The 24,981-nt window shown below is 38.1% G+C and overlaps 1 protein-coding gene across 7 annotated transcripts in view; it reads right to left on the bottom strand.

The window, feature by feature from the left end:
* The window catches only part of wdfy3 (WD repeat and FYVE domain containing 3), an 86,639-nt gene that overhangs the window by 25,385 nt on the left and 36,273 nt on the right, over positions 1-24,981 (bottom strand). For 6 of the 7 annotated variants that reach the window (XM_026931124.3, XM_053228822.1, XM_026931120.3 and 3 more), the window contains 23 exons: positions 23,187-23,358; positions 21,426-21,640; positions 19,815-19,927; positions 18,973-19,210; positions 13,873-13,973; positions 12,009-12,227; positions 10,940-11,121; positions 9,413-9,644; positions 8,747-8,907; positions 7,749-7,860; positions 7,429-7,619; positions 6,955-7,107; positions 6,542-6,615; positions 6,216-6,377; positions 5,572-5,666; positions 5,281-5,401; positions 4,687-4,904; positions 4,277-4,473; positions 2,958-3,092; positions 2,119-2,298; positions 1,792-2,025; positions 1,420-1,519; positions 1,142-1,302 (listed from right to left, as the gene is read on the bottom strand). In XM_026931124.3, coding sequence (XP_026786925.3) covers positions 1,142-1,302; positions 1,420-1,519; positions 1,792-2,025; positions 2,119-2,298; positions 2,958-3,092; positions 4,277-4,473; positions 4,687-4,904; positions 5,281-5,401; positions 5,572-5,666; positions 6,216-6,377; positions 6,542-6,615; positions 6,955-7,107; positions 7,429-7,619; positions 7,749-7,860; positions 8,747-8,907; positions 9,413-9,644; positions 10,940-11,121; positions 12,009-12,227; positions 13,873-13,973; positions 18,973-19,210; positions 19,815-19,927; positions 21,426-21,640; positions 23,187-23,358 — 3,766 coding nt within the window. The remainder of the gene's footprint in view (positions 1-1,141; positions 1,303-1,419; positions 1,520-1,791; positions 2,026-2,118; positions 2,299-2,957; positions 3,093-4,276; positions 4,474-4,686; positions 4,905-5,280; positions 5,402-5,571; positions 5,667-6,215; positions 6,378-6,541; positions 6,616-6,954; positions 7,108-7,428; positions 7,620-7,748; positions 7,861-8,746; positions 8,908-9,412; positions 9,645-10,939; positions 11,122-12,008; positions 12,228-13,872; positions 13,974-18,972; positions 19,211-19,814; positions 19,928-21,425; positions 21,641-23,186; positions 23,359-24,981) is intronic. The other variant, XM_026931121.3, reaches the window with a different exon arrangement.

A 24,981-nucleotide genomic window follows, 5' to 3' on the forward strand; every position in this document is an offset into this window, starting at 1 on the left:
CGAACTGCTTCAACGACATGTAGTGAATAGACATGAATGAAGCAACATCTTAAAAATTATAACTGAAAGAAGGATAAAGAATAAGAAATAGACAGTAGTGAGAGATTGTGGTAGAAGCCATACAAATGTAGATAAATGACTATAGATTTAAAGAAACAGATACAAATCCTGTCGAAATGTTTAAGCTGTGAAATAAAAGTGCAGTTATTTCCTGCAACCTCACATAATCTCAGCTCTTATAACTACTAAATAATGTTTCTCCAGCACAATCACACATTATAATATGTAAGGTTATAAATCCAGGGAGCAAAAGGGATTGTGTTTTCCCAGAGTAGGTGGCTAATTCAATCAGTATTCTCCAAAAGCGTGCTCATTTGCTTGTTAGCGCAAAGTACACTAAGTTATGCAACGTTTACTCCGTCTCCTTGGGCTTTCTGCAACTCTTTTCATACTTGTGTTAATAATGTGTTTTTAATGTAACTTGCAGCCTGCATGAAAGGTTCACTGGCTCTGACTGCCTGAAGAAGCCAGCCAGCACAAGGAGCTTGTTTCTATGGTAACACTTTTAACTCTTTACATTAAGATTCCCTTAACTGATTGTATTTAACACAGTAGTTAACATAAACAAACCATGTTCTTTGACATTAATAAACTAGAAGTAATACTCGTGTTCACTGTTTTTTTTTTTTTTTTTTTTTTAAATAATAAAAATAATTTAAGACAAACAAACAACAGCATTCACCAATATTCATACCATTACATGGACGCCTGCATGTTCAGACTAAGGTCGCATTGCCACATATCAAATAAGTATCAGATATCAGCAGCCCAAATTGAAAATAATTAAACTGGGCCACTTTTACCAGCAATATGAACACAACAATTTCTTTGTATCCTAAAAAGTGATGCGGCATGTACGTAAGTAACTTTATTTGTTAAGCTTTGTGATAATGTCAGAAAAGTGAGATTTTTTTGGCTGAAATTAATGATGAAAGATGGACCACATGGTGCTACAATAATCTGTAACCGTAATGTAAAGATTGTGCAAAATGTTCATATGTGTATATATGTGTGCGTGTGTGTGTGTGTGTGTGGAAATTTAGAAATGAGGCTTGCTGAGTTCTTCATAACTGTTGATCACCTGGCTGATCAGCTGCACTATGAACTCCACCACCAGTTTGGACTCCTTATTGAACATGCCCTGCCACAGTTTGTCCACCACCCGCTGGGCAAAGTAAAACACGTTGTTGACCAGGACCTGGTAATTTCCTCCAGTCGTGATGGGCATTGATGCGTCTTCTCCTGTGGGAAGAATTCATAACCATGAGAGAGCACTGAATAATTTTCTCAAAGCTGAACAATGGGTAGATTCAGCAAGTACTTTGAATTTGTACTTTGTAAAATGAATGAAATCCTTACCTAGAAGCACATCGGCAGCAAGGAGATGCTCCATCACACCATCCAGGATGTAGGACTGGAACTCTTTCTGCTGCGTTCTGGTCGAACGTTCGGGTGAGGACTGGAAACAAACATCACATCAGTCTTGGCACACAAATGCTCACTGTACAAATATTTTAAATACTAAATTACAGTCTTGGGGACACTAAAGCATGTGTGATGCTGTAATTGCAGAGGGTTAATGGAGTTTAACTAACGGATTTTGGTAGTTCTGCCTTTATGTGAATTTTGAATCACAACTAAGTGTGATTTCCTCATAAGTGCTATAGCAAAAAAGGCTTAAGACTAATCAGTAAGCTGTAAAAGGAAATACAGATTATGAAGAAAACTCACCTCCAGTAGCAGGTCTAAAATAGGCGTCTGCTTGGTGGCAGGAGTCATACACAGGTTCTCCATGATCAACACCCTCATGAAATCAAACACATATTTCTTGGCCGGGTGATTGGTCAGGTAGGTCTTGGACCCCACATTACAGTACTCTGATTGGCTGCGGTTCATGCCCGTGTCTCCTGCGAAGGCTTTGAATTCTTCAGTTGGTGAGCTGGCTTCATCATCCAAATCACTGACCTAAAATAGAGGTGGAGAAAGAATGAATAAATGAATGAATGAATAAAATTTCCATATTATTACTGTGTGAAAAAGGTGAAAAAGGGACTGTACCATCTCGGAGTAGGGTCGGATATTGAAGGGGAAGACGGCAGCTGCGAGGGCACACAGGAAATCTGGGCTGTGCCACATGGGTGCCAGGTCGGGCACGTTGTGATAGAGGTAACGGAAAAACTGCATCAGTGTGACGGGGTATTCCCTGAGCCAAGAGCCTTCCTCCTCTGACTGCCAAGGCTACACATACAAAAATTAACTGAGCATGAAACAGGAATACACAGAAATACTTCAACTAGATGAAAAAATTTAAATTAAATAAATAAATTCATGATCCAGTTCCTTATACTGTCAAAAAATAATTTCATATATAATTTTTAAATATTTTTTGATAATTGACAATAAATAGGCTATATGCCGGCAAAAAACTTTAATAGTTTTAAACTTTACTTCATTCTGCTGCTATAGTTTTAAACTCCACTTTGTTATAGTTCTTGTAAGGACATAATTTTAAAAAATGTCCTATTCAAGTTTGCTTTCCACTTACTAATTTCATCTTTCTGACATCTCTGAGACCATAAATGTTGGTTTATTTTAATATTACACATCATTATACAATGCAAACCATTTTCGTGTTTGACCCATAGATGACAATGTTATTCTTTGAATACAGATTATATCCTGAGTGAACTGTATTAGTTTATCATAACTGATTGTGTTACAGTTCATTGCAGTAGGTTAAAATTATTATAATACATCAGCAGTCAGTGCCTATATATCATATATACATACATATACACACACACACACACATATTGTAACTATACATATGTTTTTAAATATTCTTTTGCTCTGAGAACACTCAAAAGGCCAAATGAAAACAGGAGCTGAGGCTTCACCAGGTTCAGCATGCTGCGCAGCATAGCCAGAAGGAGGAAGGCTGCCTCGGTACACACGTTGTGGATGGAGCCCACCACCGTGGCACTGGAGGCTGGAACCCCAAAGATGAACGTCCAGATGGAGTCCAGGTCAAACTGCACAGACACAGGGAACATGTCACTTCTCTCCATTCTGTGTTTCAGTTATGTTATGAGAACTTTCACATTGCTGAGTAAATTCAATACAAAAAATTCAGGTCAGAGTAGTGTTAAGTAAATTTAACACTAATATAACGTTTAAAATAAGATGACAATAGAAACATGTTCTATGTACAAAGAAATCAAATCATATAAATCACTTAGCGACTATTTAAAATAAATAACCTAATTATTTAATGCTAATGCTGACTACATGCATATTCAGCACATAAGGATGCTGTCATACCATAAACATAAATAACATACACACAAATAACCATATACCATAAAACACTACATTCACACCAATGTAATTCAACACAGACATGTCTCCCTCTAGAGTTTTCTTTTTTTACAGTATTATGGTTATTAGAAGAAAAGGGACTTGCATGCATGTGCATCTGTACCAAATATTTTATGATTATTATGTAAAAATGGTTCATATGAATTTGTGACAGTACGTCTGTGTGCTGTTAATTCGTGAAATGTACCTCAACACTTCTAAAACAGCGTTGCCTATTTAAAAATAATAAACAGAAAAATGCTATTTCTGCACTGCTCTGATAAACTCCTAAAGGCTAAGAAGATCTTAAAAGTGCATTTGGGAAAAGTATTCTAGTAGTTAGTCTAAACAAATAATTTAATATTTGCAGTGCTATTGCACTTTCTTTTAATGGCATTCTCTTTGGAAATCTAAACCTGTATGCTTTTTCAAAATATATTGCACAGCTGAACAATTTCTGATTATTCTTATTTATTATGATACTATACATTATCAGCCTATTATTCTCTGCTAATGTAAAATGATACTGATAATGATCAATCAAAATATTTCGTTCTTAAATTGGCTAAATAACTATGATAAACAATTGTAATTTAAATAACGAGTAAAATTATTACACCGTTCCAAAATATCAAAACCTGATATTGATTTGCGTAAATATTTAATACCGTTCTACCTCTATGAGGAGGCATGTAGTGCTGCGTTGTAAATGGATATAAATGTTAGACAGAAGAATTAAAGACATGAAAAGGGGTCATTTGGGGACAGTACAGGTATAGACAGAAAGTTAACACATTGCACACGGTTACAAGGACACACGGTTAGTACGATTAGTAGGGGAAAAAGGTTGCATACTGACATGTACCTGCAGGCTCTCAGGCAGCTCAGTGACAGGCTGCTGCAGAAAGAGCGCCATGAGCAGAAAGTAAAGCTCAGGCACATTGGTGTGTTTGGGCAGCAGCGTCTGCAGCACAGGGAATCCTGGGAAATGACAGGCGTCACGGTTTATCTCACGTACAGTGGACTTGCCGCCTGCACTGCGACCCACATTAAACCCTGAAACAACAGAAAAAAAGAAATAAAGTGAGGCAAAGTGGAGTTTACTTCTCAACTAAGTTACTGTGTGGACGTTAGTTTTAGATTAATGATGATTACGGTCCAATACTCAGAGCTATGATATCAGTATTGTATTAAATAAAAATGGAAACATGTGCAATTGATACAGCCCTATAAGTCAGAACAAACATAGGACCGTGTTAAGTTACTCACCGAGCACAGTGCCGATCTTGTTAGTGAGCACCGAATCGGTGTGCTCGAGCCAGCCTCCTCCACACAGACCCTCTTTAAAGCGACTGAGGATGCTCTGATTGCTCAGCAACACCACCAGAATCCAAAGTGCCACAGTCACTGTACTCGAGTGAATGTGTTCCTCCATGAACATCAGCAGCCAATCAAATCCCAGCGTGCGAACGAGCTCCTCACATGCCCTGCAAGTAGTAGAGTTAGACACACATTCAGACATTATAGCAGTGATGATAAGATGGTTCTGTGACATGTATTTCATTTGTCTTGGGTTGTTTATAATACTCCTATGATTATCTTTGCAAAATGTTCTCGGGTGATATAAATAAAACATTTAAGAAGTGATAAAATAATCTTATGCATGCAAATTTTATACTAAGCACTCCTTTTACTGATTAGATACCATACACAGCTAGTTAGTACAAACTGAAACAAAACAACGTTCCTCCTGGACCAAAATAGCACCGTTTTGGATCAAGAGTGGTCGCTGTGTGCTTTTGCCCCTCCGCCATCTTCGATCATGAAATTTAAGGTCATTAACAAATAAAAATGAAACATTACTGTGCATTAACGATGCATTTCTCCTTGGAGCTGAAAAGCAGTTTAAGCAGGATGTCTAGCAGTCGATTGCGTAGCAGGATTACGTTGGAGGAGAGCAGCCCTCCAAAATCCTCTTCATTTCCTGGACAGAATGCAGGTAGTCAGATTTATTATTACTACTACTACTACTATTGTATGCTGCTACAATTTGTATACAGAAATGAAGCATGTCATATGTTTCATGTCTAACATTTAAATCAGGAATATTCATGTGTGATAACTGCAGAATCGTGTGTGTGGTCACAGTCTCACCTCCATCAACCTTCTCCTCATTATTAACCTCCATGACCACAAACTTCTCACAGACTGCAAACGTGGGCAAAGTGGATGAAATGAACTGGCCAAACCTAAAAATTAAAGCACAAAGTATTTAAAAGGGCAAGAAAACACTCAAAATTGAGTGTTTTATTAAAGCAGTTAAGTATATTAATAGTCCTTATAAACCGTAATGGATTTAAGCGTTATTCTACCAACAAGAAATAAAATGCTCTGCCTTGATAAAGCTAAACTAGAGCTACAATTTAAGGTTCAACAGTTTCTAACAATGATTAACATATACACTCGCCATCCTCTTTAATAGGAACACCTGCTCATTTATGCAGTTATCCAATCATTCAATCATGTGGTAACAGCACAGTGCACAGCACAGTGCATAAAATCATGCAAATACAGGTCAAGAACTTCAGATAATGTTCAAATGTATCACATTAGTGAATGACTGGATAACTGCATAAATGAGCAGGTGTATAGGTGTTCCTATTAAAGTGGATGGTGAGGGAAAATGATACTTATACGGAGGTTGCTCATATTTTTAGTATGAAGATACTCGTTCAAAATTACACTTCTGTCCTGCTAAAGGTGATGTGTGCTTTATGGCGTGAGGGTGAATGGTGTACCGGAGGAGGTCGTAAGAGTTGGGGAAGCCCTGCAGAAGCAGGCTGAGCACATTGCTGATGGCAGCCACTGTATTCTGAGACAGCGTTTGGTCCCTCAACGTCAGCAGCAGTTTGGGGATCAGCTGAAACTCTCGCAAGAGCTTAGCGTTTTTAGCAGCCTCACTGGAATCAGAAGACAAGAAGCCAACTAAATTAAATTACATTTATTTAATAATCTAAATACCAAAAATAAAATGTTTTATTGGATAAAACCACAAGGGAAACAAGATTATTTAATAAAAGGAAATGTTTCAAAGAGCCATCCTGTCTGGAATGAAAAGTCTCACCTGGATTCAGTCAGGAGTTCAATGAAGTGCTCAAAGAGAGACAGGTGCAGCTCATATGGCGCGTGCAGCCACACCTGTGGGGAAAAGTGTACACCTCTATCAGAAAGTATCAAATACCTGCATCAACCAATCAACTAGCGTATAATCAGTATAGTTATAGCTGCTCCTCAAGATTTCACTCCAGACCTGACCCTAGCTTACACTATCCAGACACTCATGTTCTTCATCAGCTTCATGTACAAAACATAATTCTCACCCAAAACTGGTTCAAGAGAAGGAAACAGACTAATCCTAACCTAACCTGGTTAAAGAGAAGATAACAGACTGATCCTAAACTAGGCCTGGTTTAAGAAAACTTTACATTTAAGACTGCACAGTGATATAACAATGCTACAAAAGCGCAGTGGTTGTACCTCCAAGTCACAGAGCAGGTCTTGGAAGGCGGTGGAGTTGGGAATGATGGAAGTCTCGTGGCCGCTGTCTACCGTGCCCACTAAGGAGAAGGTCAGGTGCAGGATGTGGCTGTTTAGTAGTGAGCGCTTCTTCTTCAACAGCATGGCCAGCAGCTATAGACAAACACAGAGGGAAGATATAACACCTATAACAGTTCCAATAAAAATGCATAATAGAGCAGTTACAGCATAAATAAAACAGCACTATATTGAACACATTTCATTCAGTGAATTTCAAGCTGGAGTCACTATCAAGTTTCTGTTTCACTACTGATGTTCCCATGTTTTTGTCTTGGAAAGAGACATGTTAAACTTCAGTGTGGCTGAATCAATGATCTGGTTATAAACGAATAAAACAGAAAGGCAGATATGGTCTTGCTAAGACTAATCCACATGGCAAAACACAATGTTCTGTATACACAGAGTGGGGCTCACCTGGTAGCCTCTGATGCGCTCCATCTCTTTACTGGCCAGCGGGTTGCTCTTGACCACACACACCAGAGCTTTGACGGCTGCATACAGCCCTTCCACGTCTGATGCCATGGCCACTAAGCCAAGGATGGCGGCAGCACCACCCACATACTGCAGTGTGGTGGCCACTGGGGTGGGCACAAAGGCTCTCACACCTACAGGGGGGATGGGGAGATATATAATAGATCCATATTTCTGTTGAGAAGAATTAACATACCAAAATAGCAAAGCTGTAAAACTCTCAGTGGCAGATACGCAGATTAACATCATCACTGAATTCGTACCCAGGTAGCCTATTACAGCAGCGCCGATGGTCCTGGCAGGTCCGATCAGATGGCCTGCAGCGTTGTGGATGAGCTTCACTGGAGTGGCGTTCTCATGAGAGGAGACTGCCAGCTGTAAAGAGGTTTCGGTATTTTAGATTGGACACTACATCCTGAACAAACATATGCAGTGTATCATATAAACCCACATCCACAATTCAGTAATACAGACCAGAGACTGTTATATTAAACACTCGCTTACAATTAAACACGGATTAGGGCATTAATATCTCCTTCACACAGCATTATATTCTTTATTACCAGCAGAAAATTTCTTTAATGACTTTTACCCAAACGTACCACCTGGCACCAAATTCCATCATTATGTTATTATGTCCTGACTATAAGACACCTGGCAGTGAAGGGACACGGCGACTTGCTGACGCTGATATTCTGCAGTACTGCTGACTAAGCACTTTACTTCTCTTACAAACTCTACAAAGTCTGCTGCCAAACACTAATTTTATTTAATCATTCGTGGAATACTAATACACTGTTGACGAAAGACAACAATTTCTCAAAAAAACATTACAATATTCTTAGGAAATAAGTTTGATATTATTTATTGAGAGGTGAAGTGATGATGACACAAACGCAGTTGGATTCAGTGCTTGAAATCAACACTGCGGTAAATTTAAAGCTGAAATAAAACTTTGTATGGTGGTACAGGTATGATTTGCAGTGATACTACAATGAACTATCCATGAAATATAAGAGTTCAGACAACAATACAAAATAACTGACACCTAAAATAGTGTAATATTTGGTAGGGAAGAAATTCAAAGACTGCATGTGTGTTAAAGTTTAAATATAATATAAATAGATAATAATTTTTAAAAAAGCAGATAGTCATAATCACAGGTTTTCATTGTATATCCTTAGGTTTTAATTTTATTACCTTAGGTGTCTGTTTTTTTTTTTTTTTAAATTATATTCTACACATAACCTTGGATATTCACCTGTTTGGCGATGGCCTTGCTGTCCAGTTTGTTGTAGGCCTTGCGGATCTTGGCCACGGTGAGGGAGGAGACGGAGAGCGCGTAGAGACTGAAGGACACTTTCTCCTCTGGAACCAGGGATACAGGACATGGAGGAACAGCTTCAGTCTTCGAGTCTTTACCTGTGGAGGAGAGAAGATACATCATCAGACAAATACAGGAAGTCAGTATCTGATTTTTAAAATTGACATTTACACATGAAATGAGTGCACCCTTGATTCAAGTGGCCTCCAGACAGTTTTTTTTTCCCCCAGGGAATGCAATTTTTGCACTTTTAATTTGCAAACCTGAATCACAGAGAATAAGTAACTCTGCTTAAGCCTTGCACCTTGAATACTTTTTCCCCATACTACATACTAAAATGGCACACCATCATTACATTTTCATTCAAATATCTATGAATTTATAGGATTCTGGCACCATTTCTTGATCTAATCTTAACCTACCACATCTATAGCATAGATTATTTACCTCAAAACTTACTTATAATGAAAAGTCCATGTGCTGATGTTGAAATTAATAAACACTTATCAATCATATTATTCATATAGTCCTTATAATAACCCAGAACTGCTTTACAATGAGAAAAATCCATGAGGTCACATACACACATCTAAAATGACTCACATGGCAAATAGACGGCCTGGAAGCTGCCCACATAGTTAGGCCCGAGCTCATAAATGGTGCTCACGCTGGCAGCAGGCAGCACTTCTTCCAGGAAGTGTGTAGGTCCTAAACGCCACACCAGAGAGGAGAGCTGCCGCTGAGCAGGAGGAGTCCCGATGTAGCCGTACACCGTGCTCACCACAGGAGCGTTGGCAGCCCCAGAGCCACCAGGCACACTGTGTACATAATGGAGCTAGATAGCGAGGGAGATAGAGAGTGAAGTCAAGGAGGCGGAAAGGAGGAAGTGGCTTGAGGTGACTGTGTGGTTTGTGTGGTGGTTAGCACTGTTGCTTTATCTAACTTCAGATCAGAACAACAAAGGCAAACCACAAAGGAGGTGTGATATGTTTCTACACAATACTCAGGCTGTACAAGCAAGGCTCAAATAGAATAGCTCACATTCTTAACCTCAGCTCAGTTATAAAAACTCAATATAAAAAATTAGTTCTTTCTATCCTTTTCCATTCCAAGAGATACATGCAGTCAATTTTTTATAAGCAAAAAAGAGACAGAGATTTAAATGTTAAAATCCACTGAATTCTAAATAAGGAAATTTAAATCTCATGAAATTTGCAGCAAAAAAATGTATTTATTCCTCAAAATTCAGCAGTAGTTTTTTCCACAATTTGCAATAATGCAATTTGAGAGACATTTAAGCCTGGGTGCTTAACTTGTACCAGGATTTGGCAAATTGAATTTGACTGGTTGAATCTGAGCACCGAAATGAGCGACATAAATAGTTTTTGGATTATGTGAAATATCTGTGGTATTTGAAAATAATAATATATTTCAATATTATGATTTAAATAGTGTTCAAATTTTATTAAGATTTTAATGGCTTTTAACATTAAAATCTTCATGGCTCTGTTTTGTGTCCGTAATTTTTTGCGTGCATTCTTTTTACTTTCCATTCACCTATACAATATGGATATTCTTCCACAAAGGACAAAAATGTTGTCAGCATTATCTGAAGACAGATTTAAGCTTTATATACTCTTCTGGTGAAAATTCATATTACAGAAATGACGTGTAGCTCATTTTGACCTAAACAGGTAGGATTTGTGTGTCTATTTCCATAAATACGTTCAAACTGTGAAAGATTTAGGTGATAAGATATATTGGGTATTTGCAAATCAATTGTGTGTGGTTGCTTTTTATATCCATTCTAACTATACTGTGCTAAAATCTAAAAGTAATGGCCTGAACAGAACTGACGGATCAGAGACACAAAACAAGCACACAGGAAACAAGCAACACTGTGCAAACCAACTAAGTGTGAAGGCAGGATAATGACACTTCATTGTCATAATTAATTTTAAAATGGGCAGTATTATGAGCCATGAAGAAGCTGCTCGATTAAATAAAATTATACTGGGCATTTTCAAATCAACTGAAGGGAAAATACTTTTAGAAAATCCAGAAAAGTACATCCAAATATGGTGAATAAAAACCAGAAATATTAAAGTGTGTTCATGTCGTGTATCTCACCTTGACCGTGTTGACCAGCTGGCCATCGATGTAGAGTGTAGCCATGCTGTTCTTCAGCATCCCTTTGCTCATGACCAGCACCAGGTGGTGCCACTGGCCCTCGCTGATGAGGTCAGTGCAGCGGAAACGGGCGCAGCACGGCAGCAGCTCATAGAACGAAGACTCCTCGCTGAAGTCATCCACTGTGGAGCGAACCACACAGGAAGTGAGGTCACACATACTGAGCCACAGACAAAAGAAAGTGAACTGAAAAGCCTAGCTATCCTTTATACTAGAAAAAGAAGAAGATATACTACTGATATACTACTGACATTAAAATACAAAACATATACAGTATAGCAACATGTTTGATCTGTATAAATATACATTTAGGTCAAAGATGAGATGTGCCTAATTTGCATTCAAAGTTGATTTACTGGCATAAACATAACATTCTGTTCTTATTTCTCTGTTATCTGTTAAATGTGTTTATGGGAAAGTTTAAATAAAGTGCAAGCTTGTCATTAAGGATAAAAGTCTGCATTGTAATTCTTACAAAGAAAAACAGCCAGAATATAAATTAAAATTATTCCATTTTTTATTAAATTTTTTTTACTTTTATTTAAAATTACATAACTATAACTATTTTTGCTATTTAAAAACCCCTTTCCATCTTTGACCCATATACGCAGTTAAATCACACACAGAGCCTTAACTCTCGTAAACTCCCGTAGGTCCAGACCTACATTTCTCAGTCTTACATACACGCATTTTCTATTATTTTCACACTAGTAACTGAATAATTCATAGTAGGTGCTGAATGTGCTTTAAGATAATGAACTGAATAAAAATCTTGGACTTTATGGGATTTATTTCATTAAGTCTTAACGTCAATACTTAACCTAAAGAAAAGAAGAAAGTCTCGCAAAAAGACATAAGTACACAAACACAATATAAAAGATAAAAAGAAATAACAACAATAATGAAAATTGATCACAAATAAATAATTACACCTAAATAAACATAATATAGAAAGATGTTTGTGTATGTTATGAAACTGGTGAATGGCGTGAACAGAAAAGTCACTTGCCGTAGCTCTGCAGCAGCTCCTCTTTGGTGGAGACGATGAGTGAGCGGTCTTTGGCGGAGAGCACGATGGCCAGACAGACGTAGTGCTGCTCGGATGCCGTGGCTCTCCTCACAACGGTTAGTAAACGCACTGGGTGGGTGTGTGGAGATGTGCTGAAATGCTCCACACAGAACCAGGTGGAGTAACTGAGGCCCGATGGAGGAGGAAACAACCGTTCACCTGTGTGCAATGAGGAACACGTTATAAATTTCAACACAAAATCTGCCTGCCCTGTAAGAAGTAACTCAATACAAGACCACAACTATTTCTTTATATATTCTTGCATTTATTTCAGAGAGTCAGTGTGCTTTCACATAGGCAGCATTTATTCTGTTTGAATAGAACCCTGGTGTGTCTTCCCGCTTGGTGTGGTTTGTTTGTGCAGGTGACAACACAACGATCACGCTCGGGTGCTGACCAAAACAGCAGGACCGAGACAAACAGACAGAGCTGAAGCGCTGCAGGAATATGATGCATTCTGAATATTTGTACAGACGCACAAAACAGAAAATAAATGGTGGATGTGGTAGGCAGAATGTAATTATATTTGGACTGATAAACAAAACAGAAAATAAACAGTGGATAAGATACATGAAATGTAATTATATTTGGACCAAAAAATAGCAAAAAAAAAGAAAAAAAAAAACAAAAAACCAGCGGACACAATATGCAAAATGTAATTATATTTGGAATGATGAACAAAACAGAAAATAAACAGCAGATACAAAATACAAAATGTAATTATTTATATAATTATCTATGCCTTTAATTCTTTGTTCTCTGTGCTCTAGTGAAAAATGTGAAAACTATTTAGATATAGTATTTGGGGGTATCTTTCCATTTTAGCAAATAAAAACAACCCAAATTATGAGTGATTAGTCAGTCATTACTGAAAGAATATTTACGTAAATGTTTACCACATGAACAAAGTGACTAATATAACATACACGCAAAATAAAACTGCTGACAACACAAAGCACAGTGTTTCTCAATTCACTCAGTCAGCTCACTTTTTTTATATTTATGAACCAAAATTGGTGCACTGTTTGGATTCCATTCCATTCCAGTGATCAGAAAATAAGATACTTTACAGAGCAACAAAAACAAGGAGAAACGTATGAGCCTGAGATCTGAGGCTTCAGACTGCCTGTGAGCATGTGAATGAAAATTCTTCAGCCAGCGGCAGTGATGACGTCAGCCGCAGAAAACTAGGTCAGAGGACATGCTGCAGGAGTCTGTCTATAAATACTGAAAACATCCATTTACTTTCCCGACGGAGGAAGGATAAGAAGAGAGACAGAGATGGAGCGAGAGACAGATAGAGAAAGAGAGAAAACAGGGGGAGCTTAAGAGACAACTATCTATCTGGTTTGTGCACAAGATAGAGAGACAGGAAAGAGAACGAGGGATCTAAAAAGCTCTATGCTGGAACCTGCATCATCGCATTAATACTACATAATGCTGCCACTCAGCAGTGCTGCGCCAGAGAAGGCTTAAAGCGCGCGTGCGCGCGCGCACACACACACACACACACACACACACACACACACACACACACACACACACCTCTATACGTCTCTACATATACACATTTGTCATTCTCTCCTGAGCTCTCAGTTTTCTCTTCTCTGCACCACTTCTCTTCACTCCTGCTTTCTGCTTCTCTCTAAAACTCCAGGACATCCTGTCCTCTCTTGTCCGTTATCTTTATCAGCAGCCGCATCTCTTTGTTGAATATGCACAGAGAAGAACTGGGTACTGTCTGCTGAGTCAGCGCTTGCTAATGTGTGTGTGTGTGTGCGTGTGTGTGTGTGTAGATACTGACCGCTGCCCATGCCACTGACTACAGCCCCATCATTCACTCCAGATGTGTTGGTGTTGTTGGATGGTGCGTTGTGAGGAGCTAGGCTTGGTAAAAACAAACACCTGTGAAGAAAAAAAAAAAAAGATAGAGAGGTGGTGATCAGAGAACATTTAACACTGTTGTCCATCTAATGCTACAGTGGGCATTGGCTCTTTAACTGTCCAGTTTAGGTGAACCTGTACCCACTGTAGCCTCAGATTCCTCTTCTTGCCTGACAGGAGTGGAAGGTCCGATGTCTTGTGTGTTCTGAGATGCTTTTCTGCTCACCATGGATGTAGAGAGTGGTTATTTGAGTTATTATAGCCATCCTGTCAGCTCAAACCAGTCTGGCCATTCTCCTCTGACTTCTCTCATCAATGAGGCATTTCCACTGGCAGATTTTCCACTAACTGGATGTTTATTGTTTTTCACACCATCCTGTGGAGACTGTTGTGCATGAGAATCCCAGGACATCAATTTCCAAAAAAAACAGTCACTGAGATCATATTTTTCCCCAGTCTGATGCTTGATGTGAACATTTACTGAAGCTCTTGACCTGTACCTGCATGATTTTATGCATTGTGATGCTGCCACATGATTGGCTGACTGGATAATTGCATGAATGAGCAGCAGAATGTTGAGGAGTATAATGTAACACTTTTTTACCCCCATCTCACTAAAACTCTGGAAACTTTATGCACAGACAATGCTGTGTATTCAGTCCATGTGCTTCCCAACAACTAAGACAAGAAGACAAACATACGCCTATTAATACTCTTAAAACCAATTCTAATATTGTCTTTCCTCTCCATAACTGGAGAAAATACAAGACTATAATGAGTAAAAATGCTACATTAAGAGAAAATAACATTTTCCTACAGAGCCAAAATAGACTTTTGTAGAAAATTGTAAAAAAGAAAAACCCAGCTTTTATCTGCAAATCACCATTTTACAAATTATAAACCCTTTCCTGAAATCTTGAAAATATTCATTGTTAACAAAAGGCATATGATTTTAGTATAGGATTTTTTTTGGTTCAAAAACATGCTTTTAATACTTCTTTTAACAACATCTCTCTGCTGCTTTTCTGTCCTGTGGAAAAATATACTAATAATTGCCTGCAGCAAAGGGAAAAGGAAAGAAAAACCACCTGCTTTTATCTGAAAATAAAAGCAGAAAATATTCAAAAACCTGCTTCAAAATGTGTCTAACATTTTCCATCTAACATTTTGACACTTTAAGAAACCATAAATATATTTCGCCATTAATTTTTAAGCTTGCCTAGGCTTTCTTCCTGCAAAGATTATGTTGGGTAAGGAGCCAATTTAAAAAACACGGTAGAAAAAATTGTCAGTCTGTCTTGCTAGGTAAGTGAATTCACACAGTGCATGTCACACTTTGATCAAGTTGTTGGATAGCTACACGTCGTAATGAAACAGCCATAAGCCTAATCGGCTCGGACTGTAATCAGATATTGACTGTCAAAATGTCCACAACACTCATGTGTAAGCTGTTATTACAGAAAACATAAGATATTAGAAAAAGCACATTAAAATAAAGCCATGACTGGGAAATTGGAATACTCTGTGATATGAAGGAATAATAAATCAGACAGTTAGCAGTTCTCATTACAGCTGCCAACATCGTCCCCACAGAGTCCAATTTACTCCAACTACACACGCTTCTGATATTATCAGACTGGACTAACAGATGCAGCCTCAAACCCATTACCGGTGACTAAAAAACTAGACATAACCACATAGAGTGTGTGTATGTGTGTGTGTTGGGGGTACAAATATGCTAATGCCTTTCCCTTTCCCAGTGAGCCCACAGAAGCTCAAGTGCAGCTGTGTCTGCTCCATTAAGCTGCTCCGCCGGTCCTGATAAGAAACGAGTTAAAATGAATATTTCATTGAGGCAGATGGAGGTGTGTGTGTGTGTGTGTGTGTGTGTGTGTATGTGTCTCCTGCTCACCAGCACCTTTAGCTGAAAACAGAGCAGACACCATTCTAAAATATATACAAATAAAAGTGCCACTCATGTTAAGTGATGATTCTATATTTCCCAGAATTCCCCTTTCTATCCCCTAACTCTAATAACTACAACACTGATTCCAGATACGTGCTGCGCACATTACAGTACTGTAGAACAGAAGTCCCATAAATTACATTCTACATTTCATTTTTTTTAAATACAGAAACACAATATATGATTTATAGATATCTATAGATATAATCATTACTATTCAAGCAGGCCACAGCAGGCAAATCTGCAAAACCTTATTCTGTAAAGAAACATGCACACCTGCAGTGAGTAGGCTTGTGCTATACTGCTTTGCCCTGCTCACAATTTACTATTTAAAAAAATATCAATAAATGATTTAACCACCCTGTAGTGATAGCCTAAAAAAAAGACAGGAAAGCGTTTTCATCATTAGGGCATAATAATATTATCAGCTGTGCAGTCAGGAACTGCTTGCTGGCAGTGACAAACATGCAAACTCAGCTGGATGGTGGATTTTAAAATGATTCTGCAGTTTGCGGAGTAAAAATAAATAAACAAACAAACAAACAAATAAATAAATAAAACAGTACAATATAGTTTTTTATGAAATTGGTTGTCTAATGTCCACATGCCTGACATTTTTTCCCACTTGACCTGCTGCTCAATGTGTTTGAAAGTGTCTGTTCGGAGCAGGACAGCAAAAAAAACATCACCATTAGCATTATTTGTAAAGTGTTAGATTTAACACATCACTGTAGAACCACTTAAAATTTTTAGGTCAGAATTTTCATCCTGTTTTTCTTTTGGCCAAAAATTTAATCTTTTCCGGCTGAAATTTTCGGTGGCATCTTTAATAAATACAGTAAACTGATGTTAAATATGAACTTATCTAATGTTAGCTAATTCAAAAATTCATTAATAGATTTTATTTCACAGAATAAATTCATTCTCCATTTACTGTCACAGAAAGCAAGGGCGCAACGCAAGTCTACTCGAAAGCATATGACGTTGGAGAAGGGGGGGCGGGGGCGGGGTTTCCAGGCAGTGTCAGTTAATAATGGAGAGCTCAAAACACCTCTGCGTATCATTCCAGATTCATGCGTGGCTCATTTTTCTTTTACTGTGGAGAAAAAGACTGCTCTTTTGGCGTATTTTGAGTGACAACTTATCAGTGTTCTCCCACGTTAACCGCCAGGGCTCTGACACAGAGGCTAACAGGTTTGGTAATATAAAATATTCGGAGTAAACGTCACTGGATATCATGGCAGTGTAGTATCACGTAGAGACGATGAAATCATTGTATCAGACAAGCCCAGCATTACAAAGTTGCGATTTCTAAGCATTTCGAAGCACAACATTGGAAGCACTCATCAAATTACTTTTAATATAACAAACTAAATGTATTATTATTATTATTATTGATGTTTGTTATGATAAGTTACTAAAGAATACATTTCAACACATCTCCAACAGTGTAGAATACTAATGAGGAGTGCTGCTGGCTCACTGTGCCCTTATAAATCATAAAAAATATTAAATCCAAGCAAAAGGAACTATTTGGAGAATGTGCACACAACATCCCTGGATTATCTTAAGCAATAGCAGGTGGGAACTTGAAATGCTTTCTACACTGCACTTGCAAATCTGACGTGTCAAGAGATTTACACACGCTTTCAGATCTTTTTCTGGCGTCTGGAAGCTTTAAAAAAGCAGGGCCATATCTGAAAGTGACATTATCTACATAAAAAAACACAGACTTTTTTCCCCCCAATAAAACTGAATGTCCTTAAAACTTCATATTGTCTGTAGGAGACTATAGTGCTGGAGAAATAACGTTCATAGCAGCACAAAAATTAGAACCAAAAGCCCAGCTTTAATCTGCAAATCAACATTTTAAAAGCTGTAACTGTTTCAGGTTTAAATCTGCTTCAGAAAGCTCAATGTTCTTGAAATCTTCAGGGTATTTACTTTTGACATAAATGCCTAAGACTGCAATGCAGCAAATTTGTTTTGTTCAAAAACATGCTCCTACAGCAAAGAAAAGAAAAGAAGGAAGAACACCTGCTTTTATTTGCAAATAAAAAAAACCTGCTTTAAAAGCATTTATTACTGTCTGTCCTTGACTATATATACTTTATATAAAGTTTTATAGCAGTTACAGGTTTTCCTGAATAAAATGTTTCTCTTTTGTATGTATATCAAAAATCAGAAGTAATGTTTTAGTATTTAAAAGTCTGGTTAGTTCCAAAACATAAAAATTCAACTACTATTTATTCATATTTAATGAATATGTATTAAATAAAATATATATATCTTAAATACAAGCATGAAAACAACTACTTTTATCATAAGCATCATCCATATCTCTTTCTCATCACTTGACGTACATGTCAGTCACAGCAATGGATGAACAGGAGCCTCGTTATTTCTCTTGACTTGACTGAACACTGTCTGTGTTTACGTCATTGCTGAAATAACGCTGCATTCAACTTGAGGTCGCACCTTGTAATTCGCAAACTCCAACTAGGAAAAGCCAAAGAAAATGCCCCCTCAGCTTGAAATTCCTACTCGTCAACTTGGGGTAGTCTTTTCAACTACAAGTTCCTTCCCAGATTATGAAGTGACAAGAAGAATATGTAGGCACTCATGGTTTTTCCCACTACGTATGTTGAATGTGCCGAGGTCGAAAATGACGTTGATCAAACCATAACATTCACGGAGTGAGGAAAGCTAGCCGAGGCTGCTAGCAAGCTACCAATGAAAAAGATTTGTATTTACAGCTGCATTTATTAAATGTACTTATTTACTTAACATGATATTTGGACAAAGGTTAGAAGGTTAGAGAGTAAATCATAAAAACTATTGTTTCGGTGAAATATATTTAGATCTTCATAAAGTAGAGGTGTCAAAGTATGTAATAAGCAGAAAAAGTCTGAAAATTCAGAGACATCTGATGAGTTTTCCCAGACATCCACACACATATCTGGATTGTCTTCTGTTACATACCACAGGCATTTCCATCTGTTACAATATTCTAAAACAAAGGCTATACTGAAAGCCACATTTTCAAAAACTCACCCAAAACCCTCGAGCGCTGTATCAAACTCGACGAAGGCTGGCGTGAGGGCAGAGCCGTGCAGGCGGATGATATCGTGCGGCGTTGTCATGGACACTAGACACTTGACGCGTGTCAGGGGCACGGCGCTGGCTTCAGCTGAGCGCACCAAGCTGCGGCTGATGCGGTACGGACCGCTCTCCTCGCTCACCGCAAACACGCTGTCCATCCCCAAGCCCTCCATAGATGCGGTCATGCTGTCTAAAAAAAAACAGAGGAAAAAAGTTTTTGCCTGGCTTCTGTAACTTCAGTTTCTCTCTGTGTTTACTAACTTCATTAAGATCAGCTTACTAATGCTTACAAATGACCAAGCCTCACGATTCACTCATAAACTGAGGCTAAAACAAAACATTTAGCAATGTAAAGGTCAAAACTACATCCATGTGCTAAAGGCAGATACAAAAACTGTTTTAATTTGGCAATCAGTGCTCAAAAGACAATATTTTTAAATGTTTCATCAAGGTCAGTTATAGGTTGTTCCTAATGAAGCTTCAGGTGATTTATTAAAGGGATTACCTTCTTGTGTTTGAAATGGACAGACAGCTCATTTAAATTGAACCATTCTAGCATGGACGATTAAATTTATGGCCACTCCTACAGCCAGAACAGGAAAATGTGCTTTGTTTGATCTACAGGTAATCGTTCGTCTTTTAATTGTGTTGTGTTCCAGGCAGAGGAAGTGTTTTCCTTTTATAAGCAGACAAAAAGCTAGAGCTGAGGAGTTATGACAGGTCAAAAAAAAAAAAAAAAGATGTACAAAGAGTACAAACCAAAAAATTTTGCATGGATCATCTGTTTTACTTACTTCTTGCTTCAGCTTCATAACTCAGGGAACTTGGCTTGTGAACCCGATACTGCTTCAGAAGCTTTTTGTCCCAGGCACCACAATTTAAAGGATTTCCTAAACGCAAAAACTCCCTGTGGAATGAAAAATAATTAAACAAACATGCAAAACATGAAAAAAATAACAGTTCATTGTTTCAGCTGTTTGGGAAATGTACATTGATTGTTGCATGAATTAATTTTCAACAGCAAAATCTGTTATCTGTTTTCCTTTCTGAATTGAAAATTGATTTGTAAATCGAGGTGGACTGTTCTGGCTTTTGGTAGACTTTTGGCTTTTCCGATTCAAATCAGTTTTCATTAAACCCCTACTGTTTAGGAAACGATTGCTGAGTTCCTCCTGATTTCACAGTAAAGAGCAACATCACACTGCAGCATTGGATGCTTTTTTAATTGTAAATAATTCACCCAATTTTAATAGCAGTTCACACCATAAAAACCTCAAGCCGTGACAGTTTGAACTCAAGCACTTTCATGGATAAGTACACGGTGACCACAATTTCTTTCTATTCCTTTTTTCACACTTACAAAGATGAGATGCAAAAGCCAAAAAATACAGACTTTGCAAGTGGAGTGTGTCTGTGTCCTTCATCAAGGCCAAGCAGCCATGCGGAAAATTAAAAACACTAATCTAACTGCGTACTTCTTCAAGACAACCCACTGAGAACTTTAAATAATCCTGAACCTTGACAAATTTGATCAATTTTGTTTTAACACAAAGAAACTGCAGAGTGCTGTGAGCTTCTGAGAGCCAGGGATCTGCCTGGATAATCAGGCGCACACTGGGAAGATTTTATTAACGCAGTGAATCAAAGCTAGATCAGGAGATAAGGAGCAGAGCTGACTTTCAATAATCTCACTCATCCGCTCCAGACTGCATGCATGTGTACTATTTGAATAATTGTGATCGTTATGATAGTAACTACGGGAAGGATTTTGCATCATCATTAAACTCAAACAATAAACAGACATAGGGAGCTTTATTTTGTTTAATCTTCCCTGATGGTTAAAGTTAGAATTTAATTAGAAATTAGCTAACCGCAGTAGACATTGAGCGTTGTAGTGTGACGTGATGCTGAACATCAGTTTAATTGACTCGATCCTGGATGTTATTTACTACTGGTTGAGGAATTGGTCATGTGACCAGTAGCTTTATGAAAAAACCAGGGCAGCTAAGGCTATAATATAAACAGCTTAGACTAATACTAGACATATAGCTAAGACTAATACAAAATCTGTATTATATCCAAGTACTTTTCTATTCCAAACATTAAAAATGCAACTGTTTTTTTTTAACACCACCCCTGGAATTATACATTATTATACAGAAATTGCTGTTTTAGCAGATAAGTAAAATGCTGCACGAACAGCAGTAACTGTATCTTACTATCTTGTGTGATGACCTGAGAAAAGCCTTCACATGGCCAAATTCTGACATTATCACTTATATAGATTGATATATCACTTATGATGGAGGTAATGGCATCTAGGTCCTAGTATCCTAGTCCTTTAGCTAATAATGCAGTGCTATATTTATCAGGAAATTTTGCAGACTGCTCAGTTTTAGACTGACCGGAGAGCCATGGGCTGCAGGTTCTGTGAGGCGAGCCTCTCGAAGGTCCTCTGCAGTGGTTGGTGTAGTGTGTGCTCCTCGTCACTCATGGCGCAGCTGCAGCGCTGTAGCAGGCGTGATGGCAGACCTGACTCACACAGCACCTGCTGGTTCCTCTCAGAGTGTACCAACAACTGCAGCACATTCGCCACCGCCAACTGCAACTCCAAGGCATGCTGGGAAATAGGACATTTAGGAGGAATAAAGCTGGCTGATCGATCAAAGATCATATTAGTATACAAAATGTATAAAAGCTGGTTTCAAGTCAAGAAGAGCTTTGTGGTTTAAATAAAGGATGTAGTCCTATTTACCAGTGTGACTAAACATCACAGCCATGACATAAAGCAAATAAAAGGTAAACTTAAGACTATTCAGTTTAATTAAACCTTGCATTTCATCAGCACTGTTAGAAGCAGGTTCTTTTTCCTGTATATAAGACACTGACAGTGTTGATGTTTTTCTCACCGTCTCCCTCATCTCTGAACTTTAGTAAGAGTTATAGCTTGTGGCTCAAAACAAGTCTGACCTGCACTTCTGACCATCTTTTAACTGTCATTCAAGTTTTTAATTAAGTCATCTTTTAGATCCACATTCGCTGAGCATGTTTTAAGCTGTATATAAAAACTTTCAGTCAGAGTCAAAGGTAAAATCAAATTAAAATGTACTCAGTGTGAGTCACATCTTGGCATCATGGCTGGCTGCAGAGATTTTTTTTTTTTACTCTTGCAAGAAAATGTGATTGAAGCAATGGGGACGTGTTTTGATGAAGCTGACAGGAACTCAAGCAAAGAACACTAGAGAGAACAGAGAACCAGCGGAGATTATTCCAAACTTTTGTCAGCTCATCAATTCTCATCAGCGGTCTCGCAATAGGACTGTCACAGCACACTCATAAGGACATGAAAAGCCAGAGTTGTCTACAGAGACAGAATTGTTTCCTCAGTGTTTAAAGAATGTTATGCATTTAGCGACAAGAAAAAGCTGTTATGCTTTTTTTTTTTTGGTCATACTGCAAAGTCAAAACTGCATAGTTTTCTGAAAGTGTTGGACTTCTGGTTTCTTGCTAAACAAACTCAGTTCATGTGAACATAGCTATATTAGCTTGAGCAGGTTTGTTTTCCAGGTGCCTAAAAGAAATTATTTCATAATTGATCGTTCATAATTCATAGAAACATATTGAACATTAAATCAGTATATACTATACATCAGTTAACATAATGTAAACTTTCTAAAATTATTACACTAAGTTCTACTAATCCACTAATACAAACATACCATAACAGCGCTTAACCTAATTTCTTTCATATTGTATGCAACAAAATACTCTGGCACGCTTTGGCAATACAGTTCGTGAAATTTATGAAAAAGGTATGGGTTCAGTAACAGAATGTGTGTAACAAAATGTTATATTTATGTAAAGGAAACTTTCTTGGAAAACCAAATTGAAACTAAAGGATTTGTTCTCTGAACATTTCAGGAACCAAAAACAAACATTCCCAGAATGTTCCGTGAGCCAATAATTGTTAGCTGGGACATTATCATTTTTGGTCTACTTGATGAGTGGGGAAAAAATGAACTTCAGGGATATTGCAAGTAAATTAGCAAACGGAGTCCTGACAAACAATTATAATATCACATTCTACAAAAGTCCATACTGCACAAGAGTAGATTTATTATGTATGTAACTGTTGCACATGCTAAAGGCAGAGCAGAGAGGTGTACCTCAGGGTGGGTGTCTGAGCCGATGGAGGCCAGCAGGTCCAGCATGGCCAGGACAGCCCCCGCATGAATAACCACAGGATCGGAGGCATGCTGAGAGGGGTTCCCCAGGTGCAGCTTTAAGTCTGTGATGTTTTTGGTTGGAGCTGTGTTGGAGGAACTGTGGTAGCCGTGTCTGTGTGGTGGGAGGGAGAAGGTCAGGGCACAGTCCTATTTCACACATAATATCAAAGACAAATCCATTTCCTAAACAAGTTTTCTCCTAATTACTGGTGTGAAAAGTTCTCAAAGTAATAAGTAATCAGACACTTTTCTTTTTGTTATTTAATATACTTCCAGTGCATATATCCAATGTAAATATTTCACCCAACAGGTAGCAATGGTGAAGGTGAAGGTGTTTCCAAAAGCTCTCAGGGACACTGTTATTAAACAACATTCGAATGGAAAAATGTTACGAAAGAACCACAACTACTCGTCCCCGGAGAGGTGTGGCACAATTTCACAACAAGCTCTCAGACTAATGATGAGGAAGGTAAGAGCAAAGCCAGCAGTCACTTGAAAAGAGCTGCAGGACAACCTGAAAGCAGTAGAAACAACACAGAGAACAATAAACAATGAACTCCATTCCTCAGCTCCATTCCTACACCTCACACAAATGTCCTCTGCTAAACATGAAGCACAGAGATGCGCATCTAAAAGCAATTAGATAAACCAGAACAATATCCTCTGGTCAGAGGAAATGAAAACGGAACTATTTAGAAAGAATTCAGCTTGTCATGTTTGGGGAAAGAAGGGTCGTGTCTATGATCCCAAGAACACCATACCCGCAGTGAAGTAAAGAGGCGGGAGCATCATGATATGGGGCTGCTTCTGCTACAAACAGTACTGAGGCATTACACGTCGAAGGAAAAATGAATTGAGTGATGTACTGGGACATATTAGAGAAAGCTTAATCTTATGAACAAAGAAACTGAATTTGTGAAGAAGATGGACGTTTCAACAAGACAATGACCCCAAACATACAGTCTAAATAACTTAAGAAGACCTCGCATGGCCTAGAACTTGAATCACACCTGACATTTATGGAGGATTATGAAATTGCGAGTATGTCAGACGGACCTTCGTGACCTTGGGGAACTGAAGGTGATTTGTTAAGAGGAATAGGCCAAAACTGAACCACGAAGCTGCAAAAAAACGAATTACTTCTTACCATGTCAAAGCTGTAACTGCCAACAACAGCTTTGTGACAATGTACTAATGTTGGTAAGTTGTGGTGTCCGAATAGCTTTTTCCCAGAACCAAAAGACATTATATGTGTAAATTTGAAGTGAATATATGCACCGGTAGTACAGTAAATAACAAAACAAAAAAAGTACATATTACCCCAAATACTTATTTCCCCTCACTGTTTAATCCTTACATTTTATCACAGTTTTGAATATGGCATATAAAAAAACATTAATTAATAACATATGGGTAATTGGAACATGCTTAGGAGCTAAGACATGTAAATGCCTTGTAGTTGATAACCATAATGTTAAAATGAGGAGTAGACGTTGTCTATGCTACACTGACGCCAGTTTAAAACATTATACTTTGTTACGTAGCTGCTCATTCTAGCGCACTGCTCACTTAGTATACATCAGCATTAGAACCATGCCTGGTAACAAACAGGCTTGTTTCTAAATGTGGAATCTGTGGGAAGTTGTGATTCCCTCTATTTATGTGTAAATTCACAACCTTAGAGGCCACAGGGCTAGAGTTTGATGTAGGTCAATTAAACATCTGCATTGATGCA

Source organism: Pangasianodon hypophthalmus, chromosome 24 (genome assembly GCF_027358585.1).
Source record: "Pangasianodon hypophthalmus isolate fPanHyp1 chromosome 24, fPanHyp1.pri, whole genome shotgun sequence".
NCBI lineage: Eukaryota > Metazoa > Chordata > Actinopteri > Siluriformes > Pangasiidae > Pangasianodon > Pangasianodon hypophthalmus.